Source organism: Triplophysa dalaica, chromosome 3, assembly GCF_015846415.1.
Source record: "Triplophysa dalaica isolate WHDGS20190420 chromosome 3, ASM1584641v1, whole genome shotgun sequence".
Classification (NCBI taxonomy): Eukaryota; Metazoa; Chordata; class Actinopteri; order Cypriniformes; family Nemacheilidae; genus Triplophysa; species Triplophysa dalaica.
In genome coordinates this window covers 2,295,889-2,312,272 of record NC_079544.1, presented here as the reverse complement: position 1 = coordinate 2,312,272, position 16,384 = coordinate 2,295,889, and the positions used below count along the sequence as shown (strand labels likewise).

Sequence of the window (16,384 nt, the reverse complement as noted above, 5' to 3'; positions counted from 1 at the left end):
TAAGACAAATAGTCCGTCTTTGCTCTTGGTTGGGGATGTAGTGGTCTGAGCTGGGATGGTCGTATGGACGTATTGATATCTGTCTGTTAAGTAAGATCTGAACCATTGCAGTGCCTGTCCCTGAATACAGATATAATTGTGTAAACGATCTAATAGTATTTTATGGTCTACAGTATCGAAAGCAGCACTAAGGTCAAGCAGGACTAAGAGTGAGATGTTACCTTTATCTGAAGCAATAAGGAGGTCATTTGTAATTCTAACAAGCGCAGTTTCATTGCTGTGATGCGGTCTAAAGCCAGACTGAAACTTTTCGTTCATGTCATTATTTTGTAGGAAGGTACACAGTTGAGTTGACAGTACTTTTTCTAGTATTTTAGACAAGTACGGGAGATTTGAAATCGGTCTATAGCTTACAAGTTCATTGGGGTCTAAGTTTGGTTTTTTGATAAGAGGCTTTATTACAGCCAGCTTAAAGGGTCCTGGGACATGTTGATTATGTTACAAATGGGCTCAATTACAGCAGGTAGTAACTCTTTTAATAAAGTAGTCGGATGTCTAATAATCATGTCGTCGGTTTGGATGTTGCAATAATTTTAATTAAATCTTCCTGATTTATAGGAGAAAAACACTCTAGCTTTTCTTTTCGGGTGATGGTCGATACTAATTCTTCCGACACACTTGGAGATTTGGTTTTAGCTATGTTGTCTCGTATTATTTCGATTTTCTCGGTAAAAAACTTCATGAATTCATTGCTACCGAGGTGCGGCGGAATACCCAGGTCAGGTGGAGTCTGTTTGTTTGTTAATTTAGCAATTGTACTAAATAAAAACCTTGGATTGTTTTTGTTAATTTCTATGATGTTACGGAAGTGCTCGGCTTTTGCTGCTTTTAGTGCCTTTTTGTAATTGCTTGCACTCTCTTTCCATGCAATTTTAAAGTTTCCATTTTCGTTCAAGTTACAGTGTTTCTCTTTTTAGGGCGCGAGTGGTGTTATTATACCATTGTGCTATGATCTTTTCATTAATCCTTTTTGACTTCATAGGTGCGACCGCTTCTAATGTGTTAGAGAAAATAGTGCCCATGTTGCTAGTCATGTATTGGAGCGATTCTATATTAGTTGGAAAGGTTATTAAAGGAGTCAGATCTGGCAAGTTCTTTACGAAACTATCTTTAGTAGTTAAGGTGATTGTTCTACCCTGTGGATAACGAGATATACAACTGATTTCAGCAGTGCGCAGTGTACATGTTATAAGATGGTGATCGGAAACGTCGTCGCTTTGAGGTATAATATCGATATTGGTTAGATCGGCTCGTGAGATATAATCAAGTCTAGCGTATGATTAAGTCGATGAGTAGGTCTATTGATGTATTGTGTTACACCACAAGAGAGAAGTAGTTCTTTAAACGCCACAGCTAATGGATCGTTAGCAGTATCTACGTGGATATTAAAATCTCCAACAATTAGTACTTTATTGACGTTAACCAATAGATCCGATAAGAAGTCTGCGAACTCTATCAGAAAATTAGTGTAAGGCCCAGGGGGTCTATACACAGTAGCCAATGTAAGAGAGACCAATGGTTTTTTACTTTTGATTCGAACTGTTATGTCAACGCAAGCATTTCAAATGATTTAAATGTATGCTCTGTTCTCCGAGTTACGGTAAGAAAGTCTCTAAAGATTGTTGCGACACCACCACCTCGACCAACCGGACGTGGCTCATGAATATAACCGTAGCTTGGTGGAGTAGACTCATTTAGACCGAAGTAATCATTTGGCTTAAGCCAGGTTTCAGTGAGGCAATGTAAATCAAGATGTTGTCTGTGATCATTTCATTAACAATAACTGCCTTTGGATTTAGTGATGTAATATTAAGTAACCCAAACTTTAGGCGTTGGTTTTGCTCATTAAATATATTGTCTTTTGGTTTGATCATGATAAGATTTTTTCTCTGACTTTTAAATAAAGTATTATTTGGTTGTATTATTCGGGGGACAGACACAGTCTCTATGCATTTGAAAGCAGTTACATTCTTAACTGTAACATTCTTAACAGTTGGGTGAGAAGAACACAGACTATAGTTAAAATTTGTACTCACTAGTCAAAAGGTGCGTAGCACCATATTTCTTACCTGCTTCAACTGTTAAATACAGATGTTCTCTGTGATCTAGTTTCTTGCTCTTGTCCACAGCACACCAGTAAGTTCCAGAGTCTGATGTTGTCAGATTTTTTTACTTCTACTGTGAAAGTGTTCTGAGACGGGTCATCAGTTATCAGCCATTTCCCAGTTCTGTTTGTATGTCCATGTATGCTGCACAGAGCCCATGTCGCTCCACTACACCAGTACTTTGGGTTTAGTTTATAGCGACTGTCATACAGACACAGGATAGTTACTGTTCCTCCTTTCTTATAGTAATGTGTTTTAGTGTCCTAATGCTCTCAGCATCTGCAACACAACACAAGTGTTTAAAGTAAGAAGAACCACTGTACTTTTGTCATTATAGCATACATTTTCACTCAGATGTGGAGACTATAGGCATATTATGAATTAAAGTAAGCAGCATGAGGAATATTTGAAGAACTCATGTTCAAAAACAGATTTAAACACAATAAAACATAATAACATAATAAAAAACATGATTTTAGTACATGTTTAAACAGAGATATTTACTTTTACTTCATGACAAATATGTAAAGCTAAGGTATAAGTTCAGATCGTGCGCAAGGAGAAATGAAACCACATGGTTGTAGTTCATGCATGAAAGATTTAAGATCTTTAAGAGAAATGACATAATTACATACCTGCTGTCACAAGTGAAATAGCAAAGAGAATCAGATGATGAGCCATGTGAGGGTCCGGGTTGGTCAAAGACAGAACTTCAAATTAACATTTCACACACTTCTTGCAAGGAAAAAGAAACACACAGTTCCTGTTTAATTCATCACTGACTTGATGTGATTAAAACAAGCTAAGAAGAAGGAAGGACAATTCTTATAGTTGTGTTGACCAGTATTTTTGAGTTAGATTCAATCAAAATTTTCAGGGAACCTGAACTTATTTTTTTTACAGTTGGTTAGCACAAGCACACACACACACACACACTAGCATGGACACACACACACACAAGAACATATCTCCGTGGGGACAGTCTATAGGTGTAATGAGATGTATTGTACAAACTGTATATTTTATCCCCTACCCCTAAACCTATAAAGATCGTAGAAAACTTTTAGCATTTTTAGATTTTCAAATATTATCGTTCTGTACAATATGTAAGCTTTTCTGTCAGTGGGGACCTCAATTTTGCTCCCAACAGTGACGTTCAGACTTTGGTCCACGCACACATGCTCAGACACATATTACTACTACACACCGTATAGATATCATGTTTACTTAAACGTTGAGCACATTATGACATTTATATTTTTACTTCACTTCAGTAAAAATGTGGTAACTTTAAATAAGTTGGTTTTCCAATGCTATGTAAATTCACCAATTAAATGCAATCAGTAGCTAAATGTTTAGGTCATGTAAAAATATCTCCTCTAGGTAATACAGCTACCGCTATTTTACAGTGTGGTGAGATAATTTTCCAGCTAAAATTAAAAGCATCTGTCAATGTTTGACCTTCTGTAAATAACTTTGCAAAGCCAAACTTTTTCACTAGAGGGCGATGAAAGCACAAAACTGATTTATTTTAAAGCAAATGGCTGTAAATATCTTTCAACAGTTTTAAAATGACAATCATTTCATGTTATTGCATACATAAAAGACGTGACTTTCATGTGTGAAGTGAGAAAAAGTAGAGTTTAAAAAGTTTAAAGAATACATCCAAAAGAATTCAACTAGTAAATAAACACAACAAAAATAATACAAGAATAAAAAACAAACAAAATATAATGTTGTTATATATACAGATACTATATATGAGGGTTTATACTAAAAATAAATGTTGCTAAAAGGTTCTATTATTAAGCTATGATTCCAAGACGCTTTCACACACTTTTCTGTTCCACACAAGGTTCTTTGTTGTGGAAAAAGGCTCTTCACACTGCAAAAAACATAAGAAAGTAATGGTTCTTTGGGGAATCTTTAACTAAAAGTTTCTTTGGAGGACCAGAAGTGTTGTTGTTATGGAATAGCTGTTAAGAACGTTAAATCCACCTAATGAAATCAAAGCACACAACCAGAAACATTGACAGTTTCAACATAAAGCAATGAAACAGTAAAAGTACTTATAAAAAGAGAAAGGATATGTGCAAAGACATATGAAAAAATGGGTTTCCTAAAAATGTTGGGTTCGAAAGGGACATTCATTTAAGAAAATATGTTTTATCTGACCCAACAATGTGTTAAAACAACTCAGCATTTTTAGAGTGCACTTTGACCTTTTAGCAAGTACAAATAAAGCAAACAAATTAACTGCATAAGTGCATTCAGTCCTTGGATTTGTGATCGCTAATATGTCAAAATAGGTCTTTTATTAAAGTGGGTACATAAAACATCCAATTATAAATAATATAAAAAAGCATAATATATTCAGGTACTTGAATACAGATTAGGCTGCAGATGCCGCTGATGAAGCAAAGCTGCTGAGCTGTTTAATAGGAACAAGTAACCGGAACAAGAATTGTTATGATGACAAACTGGGGCCCGTTTCAGAAAGGAGGTTTAGTGAAACTCTGAGTATATTGACCCTGAAATGAGGGAAACTCAGAATGTGAGGTATGTCAAATCCGAGAAAGCGAGGGAACTCAAGCCCGTTTCTAAAGGAGAGGTCACTCATACTCAGAGTCAGTAACAATAGTAACTTACTCTGAACCTAACCTGGTCGGGATCTCCTCCCCCTTTTAAAGAGAAAGTGGTGTTCCTCATTCATTAATATGGCACACGTGTTGATCACACAGAGACCATCTCACTGACTAAGATGTCATATGTGCTTTTATAGAGGAAGTACATGAAGAGGCCGCATTAATTCATCAGGGTGTACTTTGATTGCAGAGCAATTTAGGACCCCTGTGGAACTTTGTCATTTCCCCTACAGGCGTATTATACACTATGACGTTTCTTTTGTATAACTAGAGCACTGATGGCGAGTGAGGACATACGATCTATTTTGTCTTATTTCTGTTGTTTCATTCATGTAATGATTAATTGATTAATTGATTTGTTAAATTGTACAATTATGTATTTATTAATTTAAACTTAATTCATTTTCAGCACATCAGTAAATCCACTGTAAGGAAAGTGTGCCTCGATCTCAAGTGCTTCCTGCCGCCATGTTGCTTTTTTTGGTGCCGTAGCCATGGTGAATCGTCGTATCGGAGAGTCTTCTTCTTATTTTGGTTGAATGGCTGTTCACTCTTTAGGAGTATTAACGCCACCTACTGTATATCTTGCGCACATGGGTGATGAATCTGTGTTGCTAAAAAAGGACCTTGTAACGCCCCATCCATCTCAGAGGATCAGAGCCCAAGCTTCATCTGGCGCTGCTTGTTCAGCTCCTCCAGTTTCCGCACTGGTCTCCTCAACCTCTTAGATGGGGCAGGAGCATCATGACCCTCATCCTCATACATTAAACCCTGTGGTCTAGTCCTGTAAACTCTAACAACGTTAAAACTGCCTTAAATTCCGGATTAACCTTCAAACCCTTTCCCAAAAGGTCCACAACGCTCACTGGCCTGTTACTTATGTTGCTTAAAAGTCATATCGGAGATTCAATGATGATGGCAAAGTTTCTAATTTCTATGTAAACCAACTCTGAGTTCAAGGTTTAACCTAGACTTGGTTGAACCTCCTTATTGAAACGGGCCCTGATGATTTTTTGGGTCAAAACATTAGGTTTATGGTAGGATTCAAACTTGTGTTCCTGTACTGTGAATCTGTGCTGCTGATCAATGTGGCGCTACAGTGCTGTAGACAGTGCCACCTGCTGGAGACTGCTGGAAATATTAAAACAATTCATATGGTCATCACATTCCTAACAAATACATTTCTATTAGAATATGTCTGTACAACTTACTCCTTCACACTCAGCTGGGTCTTCCATAGAACTGTAAATTGTGTTTGCTTTAAATTGCAGCTGAGATATGTTCTGTAATGAAATATATCTCATTACTTTTAACTTGCATAATGTGGCATATTTTTTCATGACATGGCTTAATTTTTAATGAATGTCTGGTCTATTTACATTTGGATTTTCATCATTTATAGTGCTGTATATCACTGTCTCTTCAACCTGAAAATAAATAAAAAAACAAGATGGTACTAACAACCCCAAGGTCTTGGGTTTGATCCTGGGATCACACACAGTCAGAAACAAATGTATAGTAGAAAGCTACTTTTAAATATTTATCAAATATATAAATGTAAGTAAAAATGGTTCATTTCTCCATTGGTTCAAAAAGTATGAACAAACCGTTGGGTTAAATTAATTAAACTGTTTATATTTGAACGAATAATGGATTAAAAAATTCCAGAATTTTGGGTTGAAACAATGGAGTGGAAGTTAGTATTTCAAACGGCGTATAATTTTTATAAGCAATTCAGCCATATATAGTTCAACATTTGGCTAAGACTAAAGAACATTTTAAATTATTAATGTGTTGTCAAAACATATTTCACATTGTTATAAATTCTCATAAAAGGACTCACTGTGACAGTGTCTGGGGCATTATTCTTCATCAGTTTTTTATCTTCTGCTGTTAAAAGTGGAAGAATTTTACAAACCCCACAAAGAGACTAGATAACATTGTACAATATGGATTTAAAGAAAAATGAATATGTAGCAAATATGTAGGGCAAACTGACCGGATCTATTTTTCCATTTCCAGGTGCAAACAGCAACCATAATTATTATCATCATTAGACCGGCAGAAACTGGAAGCCACAGCGACATATTTTTCTCTCTGTCAGAAAGAAGGAAACATTCTTATACAAATCTAGAAATAAAATATATCAGATTAAGATTTTCATGTGAAGTAAATTGGTTATTCATGTTTTTAACAATCATATTTAAACTATCATATACTTTTGCTGATCATTTAATGTTGATTCTCCACTGCCGTCAGAACTTCCTGTATCACTTTAGCAAAAACAGAAAAAATCATGAGTGGGATTGAAAACACCAGAAGCATTTTAATAATCACAATATAGACAAAAAATCTGAATACTAACTTAGTGGTCTCAGTGTTGTTCTCTATGGTGTGAGCTGCTCCAATATCAAAGAGTGAGAAAAAAGAAAAACACGTTTAACAAATTCTATCTTTAAAGAAATAAAATTGATAGTTTTGATGATAGAATGAGTTTTACCAGAGACTGTGAGCTGAACAGGAGCCTGTCGATCTCCTACAAAACAGAAGTACCAGCCAGAATCACTCAGCATCAGTCCAGACATCAACACAGTGAAAGATTCTCTCTCATCATCACTGATCTGAACTGATGAACTCTGGGATGTGTAACAGCTCTTGTCTTTATATCTGCACCAGTGTTTGTGTTTATTCTTATATGCAGAACTATAGAGACACTTTACACTGATATTACCACCTTCATCTCCAGATACACTGCTGGACACCACAGACACATCAGGAGCTGAACATGAAAGAAATGATTGAGATCATAACTTACATAAGAAAAAGATGAGAGTTTGACATTGAATTGTAAAAATTAAAAGCTTTTAAAATACCATTTTTAATCTCGAGAAGACCTTCATAGGTGGTTTTATTTCCTTCATATGTCTCCACAAAACAATAAAACTCTCCGTACTGATTCATCTTCAGGTTTCTCATAGTCACAGTAAAGAGACTCTGAGCAGGATGATCAATTACTGACACAGTTTCACTCGTAAAGTTTGTGTATATTGCACATTTATCAGCCTCTGAGAACCAGAACTTTCTCTGCTGTGTGTATTTACTGTCATAATAACACGGGATAGTGACTGATCCTCCAGGCTGGACAGTAAATGTATTGTTTGATCCACCAGTATAGCATTCAGTACCTAAACAAACAACACATCAACTATTATCATAGTTGGCACTGGTTAGACCCTCAAATAAACCACATGAAAAAAAAAGACTGTAAATCAATAAACATGAATCTCACCTAACATGAGGCAAAAGCAGATCAGGGTGCAGCAAAGAGCTGCTGTTCCGTACGCAACCATTTTGCAACTTTGTCTTCCTGTGTCTGAGTTGTTAACTGTGACTTCAGTCACTGACACTTCCCTTTTAGTGATCGTATAACATTTTTAAGATACAGCAGACAAAATACTCAAACATGCATTGCTCAATGGAGTGACTCAGACAGGATGGACACCAGTTATCTGTATATACATTCAAAGGCCCCCTTATCCAGAAAATGCACTTTTAAATGTTGTTTGAACATACCTGTGTGTCAGGAGCGTGGATACAGAACCACCGAATGATAAAAAAATAAAAATAATCCCCAATAAACCCTCAACTGTCCTCTTGGTGTTTTCTCAGTAACATGACATCACATTGAGCCCTGCCTATGACTGCTTATGGACTGCTGTCTCCGCCCTCATCCAGTTGAACACTGTCCACTATTGTTTTCACGCTGGACTACTTGAGCTACACAAATGTTTTGTAAAAAAACAAGGTGTTTGTTGTTGAATGCAAGATAAGTATTTTATTTACTCCCATTATCTGAGACTCTGAAGACGCTGTGGATTAGTTTTATTTCTCAATGGGATGTGCAGAAGACATCGGGTGAAGTCACTTAGTAAATCAAATGTTAGTGAAATGCCGGATTCATAATGGGTCATTTATTGTCACTTATGAAACAATCTGCAAGCTGTAAAGACAAAAAGTTTTTATAGATATGATGCATTTATCATGTTAACTTTCACTAATATAGGGTCAATGTGTTGGATTTAAAGACTTAAGCTGTTTGTGCATTCATACAGAAAACAGCTCAGCTTTTAAACAAATAACGCGTTTGTGTTATGTAATCTCACTTTTACAAAACAATGTGTTTGGTTTTTAAAGATGAGACAGTCTCTCTCATTGGCTTAGTGGCCATTCTCTTCACTCTTGTTCTTACTGGAAGCACCGGCTCACACCGCCCTGCTCTTTCCGCTTGAAAGGAGTGAACAGCTGCTGAATTGCATTTAAAGAGACTCACATCAAAACAGCCTGTTTTTACACGCAGGCAAAAATTTACATATAGGGCACCGTATAATAAAAGATCTGTTGTGTACTTTGAGCTGAAACTTCACAGACACATCCTCGGCACTTCTAAGATGTATGTCACAGGGTTAGTTTAGGGGCCTTTAAGTCAAATTCTAACTTGTTTTAAATCTGTAAGCATGTTTTGTGCACATACATCAATCTCTGTGTTAATATTCACATTCATGAGCTCCTCACTGGGTGAGGGTGTCTAATGTCACACAAGAGATCAAAAATGGTCGATCACCGAACTCTTGTGAGATCCTGATGATGCATTTTACCAGAAACGATACATTGAATTACACATTTTAACAATGGAAACATTACGAAGTTAAGAGAATCTTTGCTGACTATCTTGGGTCAATATACTTATCTGAAGGCGAGTCAGAGTAAATGTTACACCTAACATTTGATCAGCTCTGAAGTACTATGTTTTGAGAGTTTTTCTGAATGATACACATGATGAATACATTGCAGTGTAAGAATTAGTACAGATTAGATCCAGAATTGCATCTTGTTAAGATAAAACTGTATTCTCATCTCACAGCTCTTTACACAGTAAGTGAACACACAGTTTCTTAAATCCCCATGGTGCTACATGAGATGAAACACAAACATAAAATGAGAAAAGCATAGAATATGTGCGCTGTATAGAAACACATCGGTTAACAGCACTGACACCAAATGTACTTTGAATTGGTTGATTAAATTCACATCTTTGCAGTGGGACCCCCAGAAAATTTTAACAGGGGTGGACAGAGCAAATCTTTAAATAATTTAGAGTCACACTTCATTACTTTTGTTTCTGGTCAATGTAAAAGATATTCTTGTCTTTTATGTACTTCCTAAAATTCTCACCATCATTGAGATTGTCAGAACGATTCATATTAATCAACTTCTGTAAAAAAAACTCACTGTACAGCAGATCTGTTTGGACATTGTTATTTGGTTTTTATTTTCCTGAAAATGAAGAACTTCCTTTATATAACTCATATTGTATGTAAATGCTGCTGATTTCAAAGAAAAACAGAATCCCAACCATTTGCTAAATGAAAGTATTTCAAGAATATTTTACAGTAAATCTGGTCTGATAACTTAAAAAAATCAGAAAATAATGATAAAATACATTCTCTATTGATCTAATCCTTCACGGCTGTATGTTTACCATCATTCTAAGACAAATCACACAAAATTCACATGTGACATCATAAACTGTGTATTTGGAGTCCTGTAGCATTCTGTCCTCACATTTATAGATGCAGATGGAAAACTCCTGAGATCTTCTCAGAATGAAGTTTACCTGTCTGTCATTTAACTAAACACAACTCATGTGGTCTTGAGACAGACAGAAACACTCCACCTGAAGCATGAAAAGACATCCTTGAAATGATCAGCTAAAGCATTACATTATTCTCAATATAATCTGAATACTAACCAGTCGTTCTGGGTTTCGGGTATAGCTGCTATTTCAAGTAGAAAAAGTAAAAGAAAATTTCAGTTATTTCTTATTGTGTATGCAGAAAGTACTGATCACTGAATGAGTTTTACCAGTGACTGTGAGTTGAACAGGAGCCTGTCGATCTCCTACAGAACAGAAGTACCAGCCAGAATCACTCAGCATCAGTCCAGACATCAACACAGTGAAAGATTCTCTCTCATCATCACTGATCTGAACTGATGAATTCTGGGATGTGTAACAGCTCTTGTCTTTATATCTGCACCACTGTTTGTGTTTATTCTTATATGCAGAACTATAGAGACACTTTACACTGATATTACCACCTTCATCTCCAGATACACTGCTGGACACCACAGACACATCAGGAGCTGAACATGAAAGAAATGATTGAGATCATAACTTACATAAGAAAAAGATGAGAGTTTGACATTGAATTGTAAAAATGAATAGCTTTTAAAATACCATTTTTAATCTCGAGAAGACCTTCATAGGTGGTTTTATTTCCTTCATATGTCTCCACAAAACAATAAAACTCTCCGTACTGATTCATCTTCAGGTTTCTCATAGTCATAGTAAAGAGACTCTGAGCAGGATGATCAATTACTGACACAGTTTCACTCGTAAAGTTTGTGTATATTGCATAGTTATCAGCCTCTGAGAACCAGAACTTTCTCTGCTGTGTGTATTTACTGTCATAATAACACGGGATAGTGACTGATCCTCCACGCTGGACAGTAAATGTATTGTTTGATCCACTAGTTAAGCATTCAGTACCTAAACAAACAACACATCAACTATTATCATAGTTGGCACTGGAACAATCCTCAAATAAATCACATGAAAAAATATTGTATATCTATCTATGAAAATGATGAATTAATAATGTGTCTTGAAAAGCAAACATTAAACAAACTCACCTGAAATGAGGCAAAAGCAAATCAGGGTGCAGAAAAGAGCTGCTTTTCCGTATGCAACCATTTTGTTATTTAATTTCCTTCCTCTATCCTGGTTTTCAACTGTGAATACAAGAAGTGATAATACTTCCCCCTTTTGTCATCATGTAATTTTTGTAAGCCACAGCAAAAAAACGTTATGAGCCATTTAACTACAGTCAGAGAATATAGACGAAAGTCATTTGTGTAGTCAATTCTATTTTTTTGTAATTTGGTAGGCATGTCAATTTTTTATGTAAATAAAAAATCGGTGTTTATGTAAATATTCAGATTCATGAGCTCTTCGTTGCGTGCGGAGCAGCAGTCTAATGTCTCACAAGAAGTCAAAAACTGTCAACCACTGAACTCTTGTGAGATCCTGATGGTGCATTAAACAGAGGTGTAACATGTGAAACAATTTAAAATCTATAAAAAAAATCTTTATACAAGCATTTACAGTGACAGATCTCACAGAGACAATAGTATAAATACACCTTTTAGAATAAGAAATGATGTTGAGGTTATAGGGTCACAGACTTTTGATGCAGACAGCTATCGCTTCTTTTTGGCACTTTTTGAATGTTTTGGGGAATGAAACATCGAACTCTTGCTATCACATCGAAGAGACATGTTACTTTATGAGTGATAAATTAAATCTGAAAACGAAAGACACACAATGCACATAATTTTCCTGAACAATCATTTATTAAACAGAATTGTTTTCCATGTGAAGCTTGTGTTTACACATTTAGTTTGAATGGGAAATTACATTGAATTGAAGAATAATCCACACAATAAGTTATTAGAGATGACTAAAATCACACATATATTTTACTATACAGACTGATAAATAATCAGAAAGCATAGAAAATACAACAAATTATTTATCTAAACCTTTGTGATTTTGGCAGATGACAACCAGCATTTTGAGACAAATCTCATCCCTGTTGAGAAAAACCATAGAAACCATTAAAGAAATGGTGATGGTTTAACTGGTTTTAAACGGATTTGTATTGGTTTTAATGTAATCTGTAATGGTGTCTACTGGTATGATGAAATCTATTGGTGGGATGTTTAATTCCACTGGAATAATGCCCAAAACACACTAGAAATTAATTTTGTAATGGTTTAAATGGAAAAAGCTGATGGTTCATAAGGGTATTATAATATAAACCATCAATAAATGTTTGTGATGGTTTCTATTGGGTTTCAACGTTTTTTTATAGACCTGCTGAAAAAAGAACAATACAAACCCAATAGAAAGTTTAGAGACCAATAAGGAAATTCTAATGGTTTCTATTACAGTGTTTTTCGATTGCTAACACACTATTCATCAAACAATTCGCCCAATTTTTATGAACACATTCTCAGAACAATGAAACTTGTACAAGCTTTACTTACTGTGTTTTACAATTGCTATGACCATTTTTTCAGTTCACCTAACACTTTTCCTAAACTCATAACACAGCAACTCACCTAAAACACATAATTGGCAAAACGATTAATTTCATGCTCAAAATCACAAATTGTAAACTTAACTCCAACACTCATTTTAAAAACGCACAAATACACTTATACAATAAACTGTGTCAACAAAAACACTAACAGATGTTCTCTACTGACAGGAACATTCAGTCAATCACATCACAATGTCATAAAACACACTAACATCAGATGGAATAACAGAAACTGCATTATTTTATGTGTCATGTCTGCCTTTATACAATATCATACCTGTTGGTTTCTCAAAGAAAATCTAGACAATAAATGCCACTGTGTCCCACCTGAGATTTGTCTGTATTCCTTCACCAGCCTCTCTGTATGACATGACTGGGATTTTCAAATTGGGTTCCAAGGACCCCCACGGGCCTCCAATAAGGTTAAGGGTTTATCTGCTCTTTTGCTACATGCAAATTATTATATTTGTATATTTCCAGTAAATAATTTCTGTTTTTTTTCGCACTCAAAGCTATGTATTACAGTACAACTACATATTGAAATGACTCTTCAAGGTTATATACCTCCTACAATATTTGTAAGTTTGGAAAGAATATGTAGTCTTTATATTGTAATATCATATTAACTGTTTATCTGATAAAATTTCATAGCACATATAAAATGATAGATGGATATGTATTTTATGAAGTGGCCCCCTTACAAAAGGTTCATCTGTTCCATCCCTCACTTCACATGTGTATGACAGAAGGCGTAAATATAGACAACGGGTGTGATTTCTATACTGTATTTGCATAACTTCATTTTGCTTTTTATTGTTAGCAATAGAGTAAAATACAGATGATGTATTTGTGTTGTAGTTCACAATATGAACAGGTGTTCACTTTGACGTTATCATATAAGTTGTGTTCAGAATGTGATGTTATCTGTTCTGACATAAAGTGTGAAACCATTCGTAAATTTGACAGCAAAAATAATTTGTTTTGGTCTTGGTTGAACTTTGTGTGTTAAAGAAGTTAAAGCATTTTTAATTAGAGTAAAAAAATATATGTATTTTGTGTCCAAGGAAAAGAAATGTCTTAATTGTATTGCCTACACAGCCAGATGTTGTGAAAACTGTATTAAGAGTTTAGAAAATGTGTTAAAAGTATTGGAAAAATTGTCACAGCTATTGTAAAAAAAACTCTAAACATGCAGTACAATCACAGATTAAACTTTATATCAGAGAAATTTCTGTATTCTGTGTCCAGTAAACTGTAGCAGGTGTACACCCTTTTTTACCTGTTCGGTATTTTTGCAAAAAATAGGGAACACTTTTACGAAATTGGGCCAAAGGGGCAGAGGATCCCATTTATTTGTTTGGGGAATTGGGTGAGATGTTATGGATTTGTGTATACTGTTTTGAGAATACAAGGCATACTTTCAAGAAACGTGTTTAATCGATGGAATAAACTGTAAAATTCAACCTTGAATCATTAGCTTTTTCCATTGATATTTACATTTAGCAGACGCTTTTATCCAAAGCGACTCACAAAGAGTTCAGGGAGCAATAAGTGATATGTCATACAGGAGCATTAATACAGGAGGTGCCAAAACAAAGTTACTGGTTTCAACAAAAGCTAGAGCACTACCTGTTGAGAGAAAGGGTGTGTGTTTTGTTTTGTTTTTCTGTCCGTCAAGTATTCACAGAAGAGTTGGGTTTTAAGTAGATTTTTGAATGTTGTGAGAGATGTGGTTGACCGGACCGAGTTAGGGAGAATGTTCTACCAGGAAGGAGTGGGAAGCGGGAAGTCGATTTACTGCCCTTATGAGAAGGCAATTCAAGATGCTGCTGGTTTGCTGAACGTAGGGAACTTGATGGGGTGTAGGTGTGCAGGAGGGTGACAGATCTCTGTGTAGTGTTTGTGTAAATTCGAGAGCCATATAATCCTGAGTCCCAAAACTTCTGCTGTGTGTATTAAGTATTATTACTTTATCAGAACACAAAAGAAGATATTTTGAAGACTGTTGTCAACAGCCCCCCATTCACTTGCAGTGATTACAGTAGAAGTGAAAGGGGGACTGTGCTGTCTGGTTACCAACATATTTCAAAATAACTTTTGTGTTCTGCAGAAAGAAAGTCATACAGGTGTGAAATGACAAGAGGTCATGTAAATGATGACAGAATCTTTATATTGAAGATGAACTCTAAGCTTTTCAACACAAAACAATCAACACATCTACTATTACAACTTCAAGGTTCAAGTTTATTTGTCAGATATCACCGACAGTATGTGTTAGTTAGTTAGATAGCACTAACACAATACGTAATGCAGTTTAATTTAACATAAAACTGTATTTTTCAGTAATAACACAATATTTGAACAATCTCACTGAAAATGACGTAAAATAAGAATCGTTTCTAAAAGGAGCTGCTTTCCGTTGGTGACCACTGCAACTTTGTCTTCCTGTTTCTACGTAAATTCTCGCCTATGACTTCAGCAACAGAGACACTTCCTTTTAAGTCATCATAACACCTCTTAGACTTACCAGAAAAAAACAAAAAAAATGGTGCTTTAACATGTAGCACTAAAAGTGGTTCTTTGCTCGTAACCATAGGGAACCACTTTTAGAGCTATGCAGCACCATACACTTAAAAAAAGGTGCTTCCAAGGTTCTTCGATGTTCCCTTTTGATTCCATAAAGGTTCAAAAAAAGGTTTATGCCATCGCCATGAAGAACCTTTATTATTAAGATATCTTGGTGCTTCAGGGGTTCTTCAGAGGTTCTCCAGAGGTACTTTGGGGTTGCACAGTCTCCATATAAAGAACCTGTTATGCCCCTATATGGTTCTTCCGCGGTTCTATTTAGCTGAAGAACCTCTTCAGCATTACCTTCTTCAGAACCTCTGAAGAACCACCGAAGCACCAAAATATGGTTCTACATAGAACTTAAAGGGGTTCCCCTATGATTATGAGCCAAGAACCACTTGTAGTGCTTTAAAGCACCGTTTTTTTTACTAAAATCAAAGACGATGGATACCAGTGTCTAAAATGAGGGGTGACTAATAATAATCATTTATGAAAAGAGGTTTTAGAAGAACAGCAGCGATATAGTTCACCTTCAGTTTAGACTGATAGTTGAATAAACATAAAGCAAATACAGAAAATACAACTAATCAACACTTTCTGTCTTGATCTAATCTTTAGTATTTGTGTAGATGGCCACCATCATTGTGACACAAATCTCACAAGATTCACATGTGACATTCAAACATTGTGTGTATTTGCAGTCCTGCTGTAATCTGACCTGAAAATCTTGTAGCTGCTGTTTAATCTCAGGAGATCTTCACAGAATGAGGTTTACCCGTCTATT

General features: G+C 35.6%; 1 protein-coding gene across 5 annotated transcripts; it reads right to left on the bottom strand.

The window, feature by feature from the left end:
• Positions 1-3,675: 3,675 nt before the first annotated feature.
• Positions 3,676-11,625, bottom strand: LOC130418011 (CMRF35-like molecule 1). 5 transcript variants are annotated; one of them, XM_056743933.1, is made up of 11 exons: positions 11,561-11,625; positions 11,106-11,417; positions 10,733-11,011; positions 7,311-7,589; positions 7,176-7,209; positions 7,030-7,083; positions 6,810-6,907; positions 6,654-6,700; positions 6,190-6,237; positions 6,022-6,093; positions 3,676-5,941 (listed from the first exon to the last, which is right to left on the bottom strand). In XM_056743933.1, exons 1-11 carry the CDS (start codon positions 11,619-11,621, stop codon positions 5,894-5,896), a joined length of 1,332 nt encoding a protein of 443 aa, XP_056599911.1. In that variant the 5' UTR covers positions 11,622-11,625; the 3' UTR covers positions 3,676-5,893. The 5 variants fall into 5 exon arrangements, with proteins under 5 accessions (XP_056599911.1, XP_056599907.1, XP_056599910.1 ...); XM_056743929.1 differs by lacking the exons at positions 10,733-11,011; positions 11,106-11,417; positions 11,561-11,625 and adding exons at positions 7,684-7,995; positions 8,100-8,221; positions 8,384-8,505; XM_056743932.1 differs by lacking the exons at positions 10,733-11,011; positions 11,106-11,417; positions 11,561-11,625 and adding exons at positions 7,684-7,995; positions 8,100-8,221; positions 8,384-8,505 and having other exon boundaries at positions 3,676-5,938.
• Between the last annotated feature and the right edge of the window lie 4,759 nt (positions 11,626-16,384).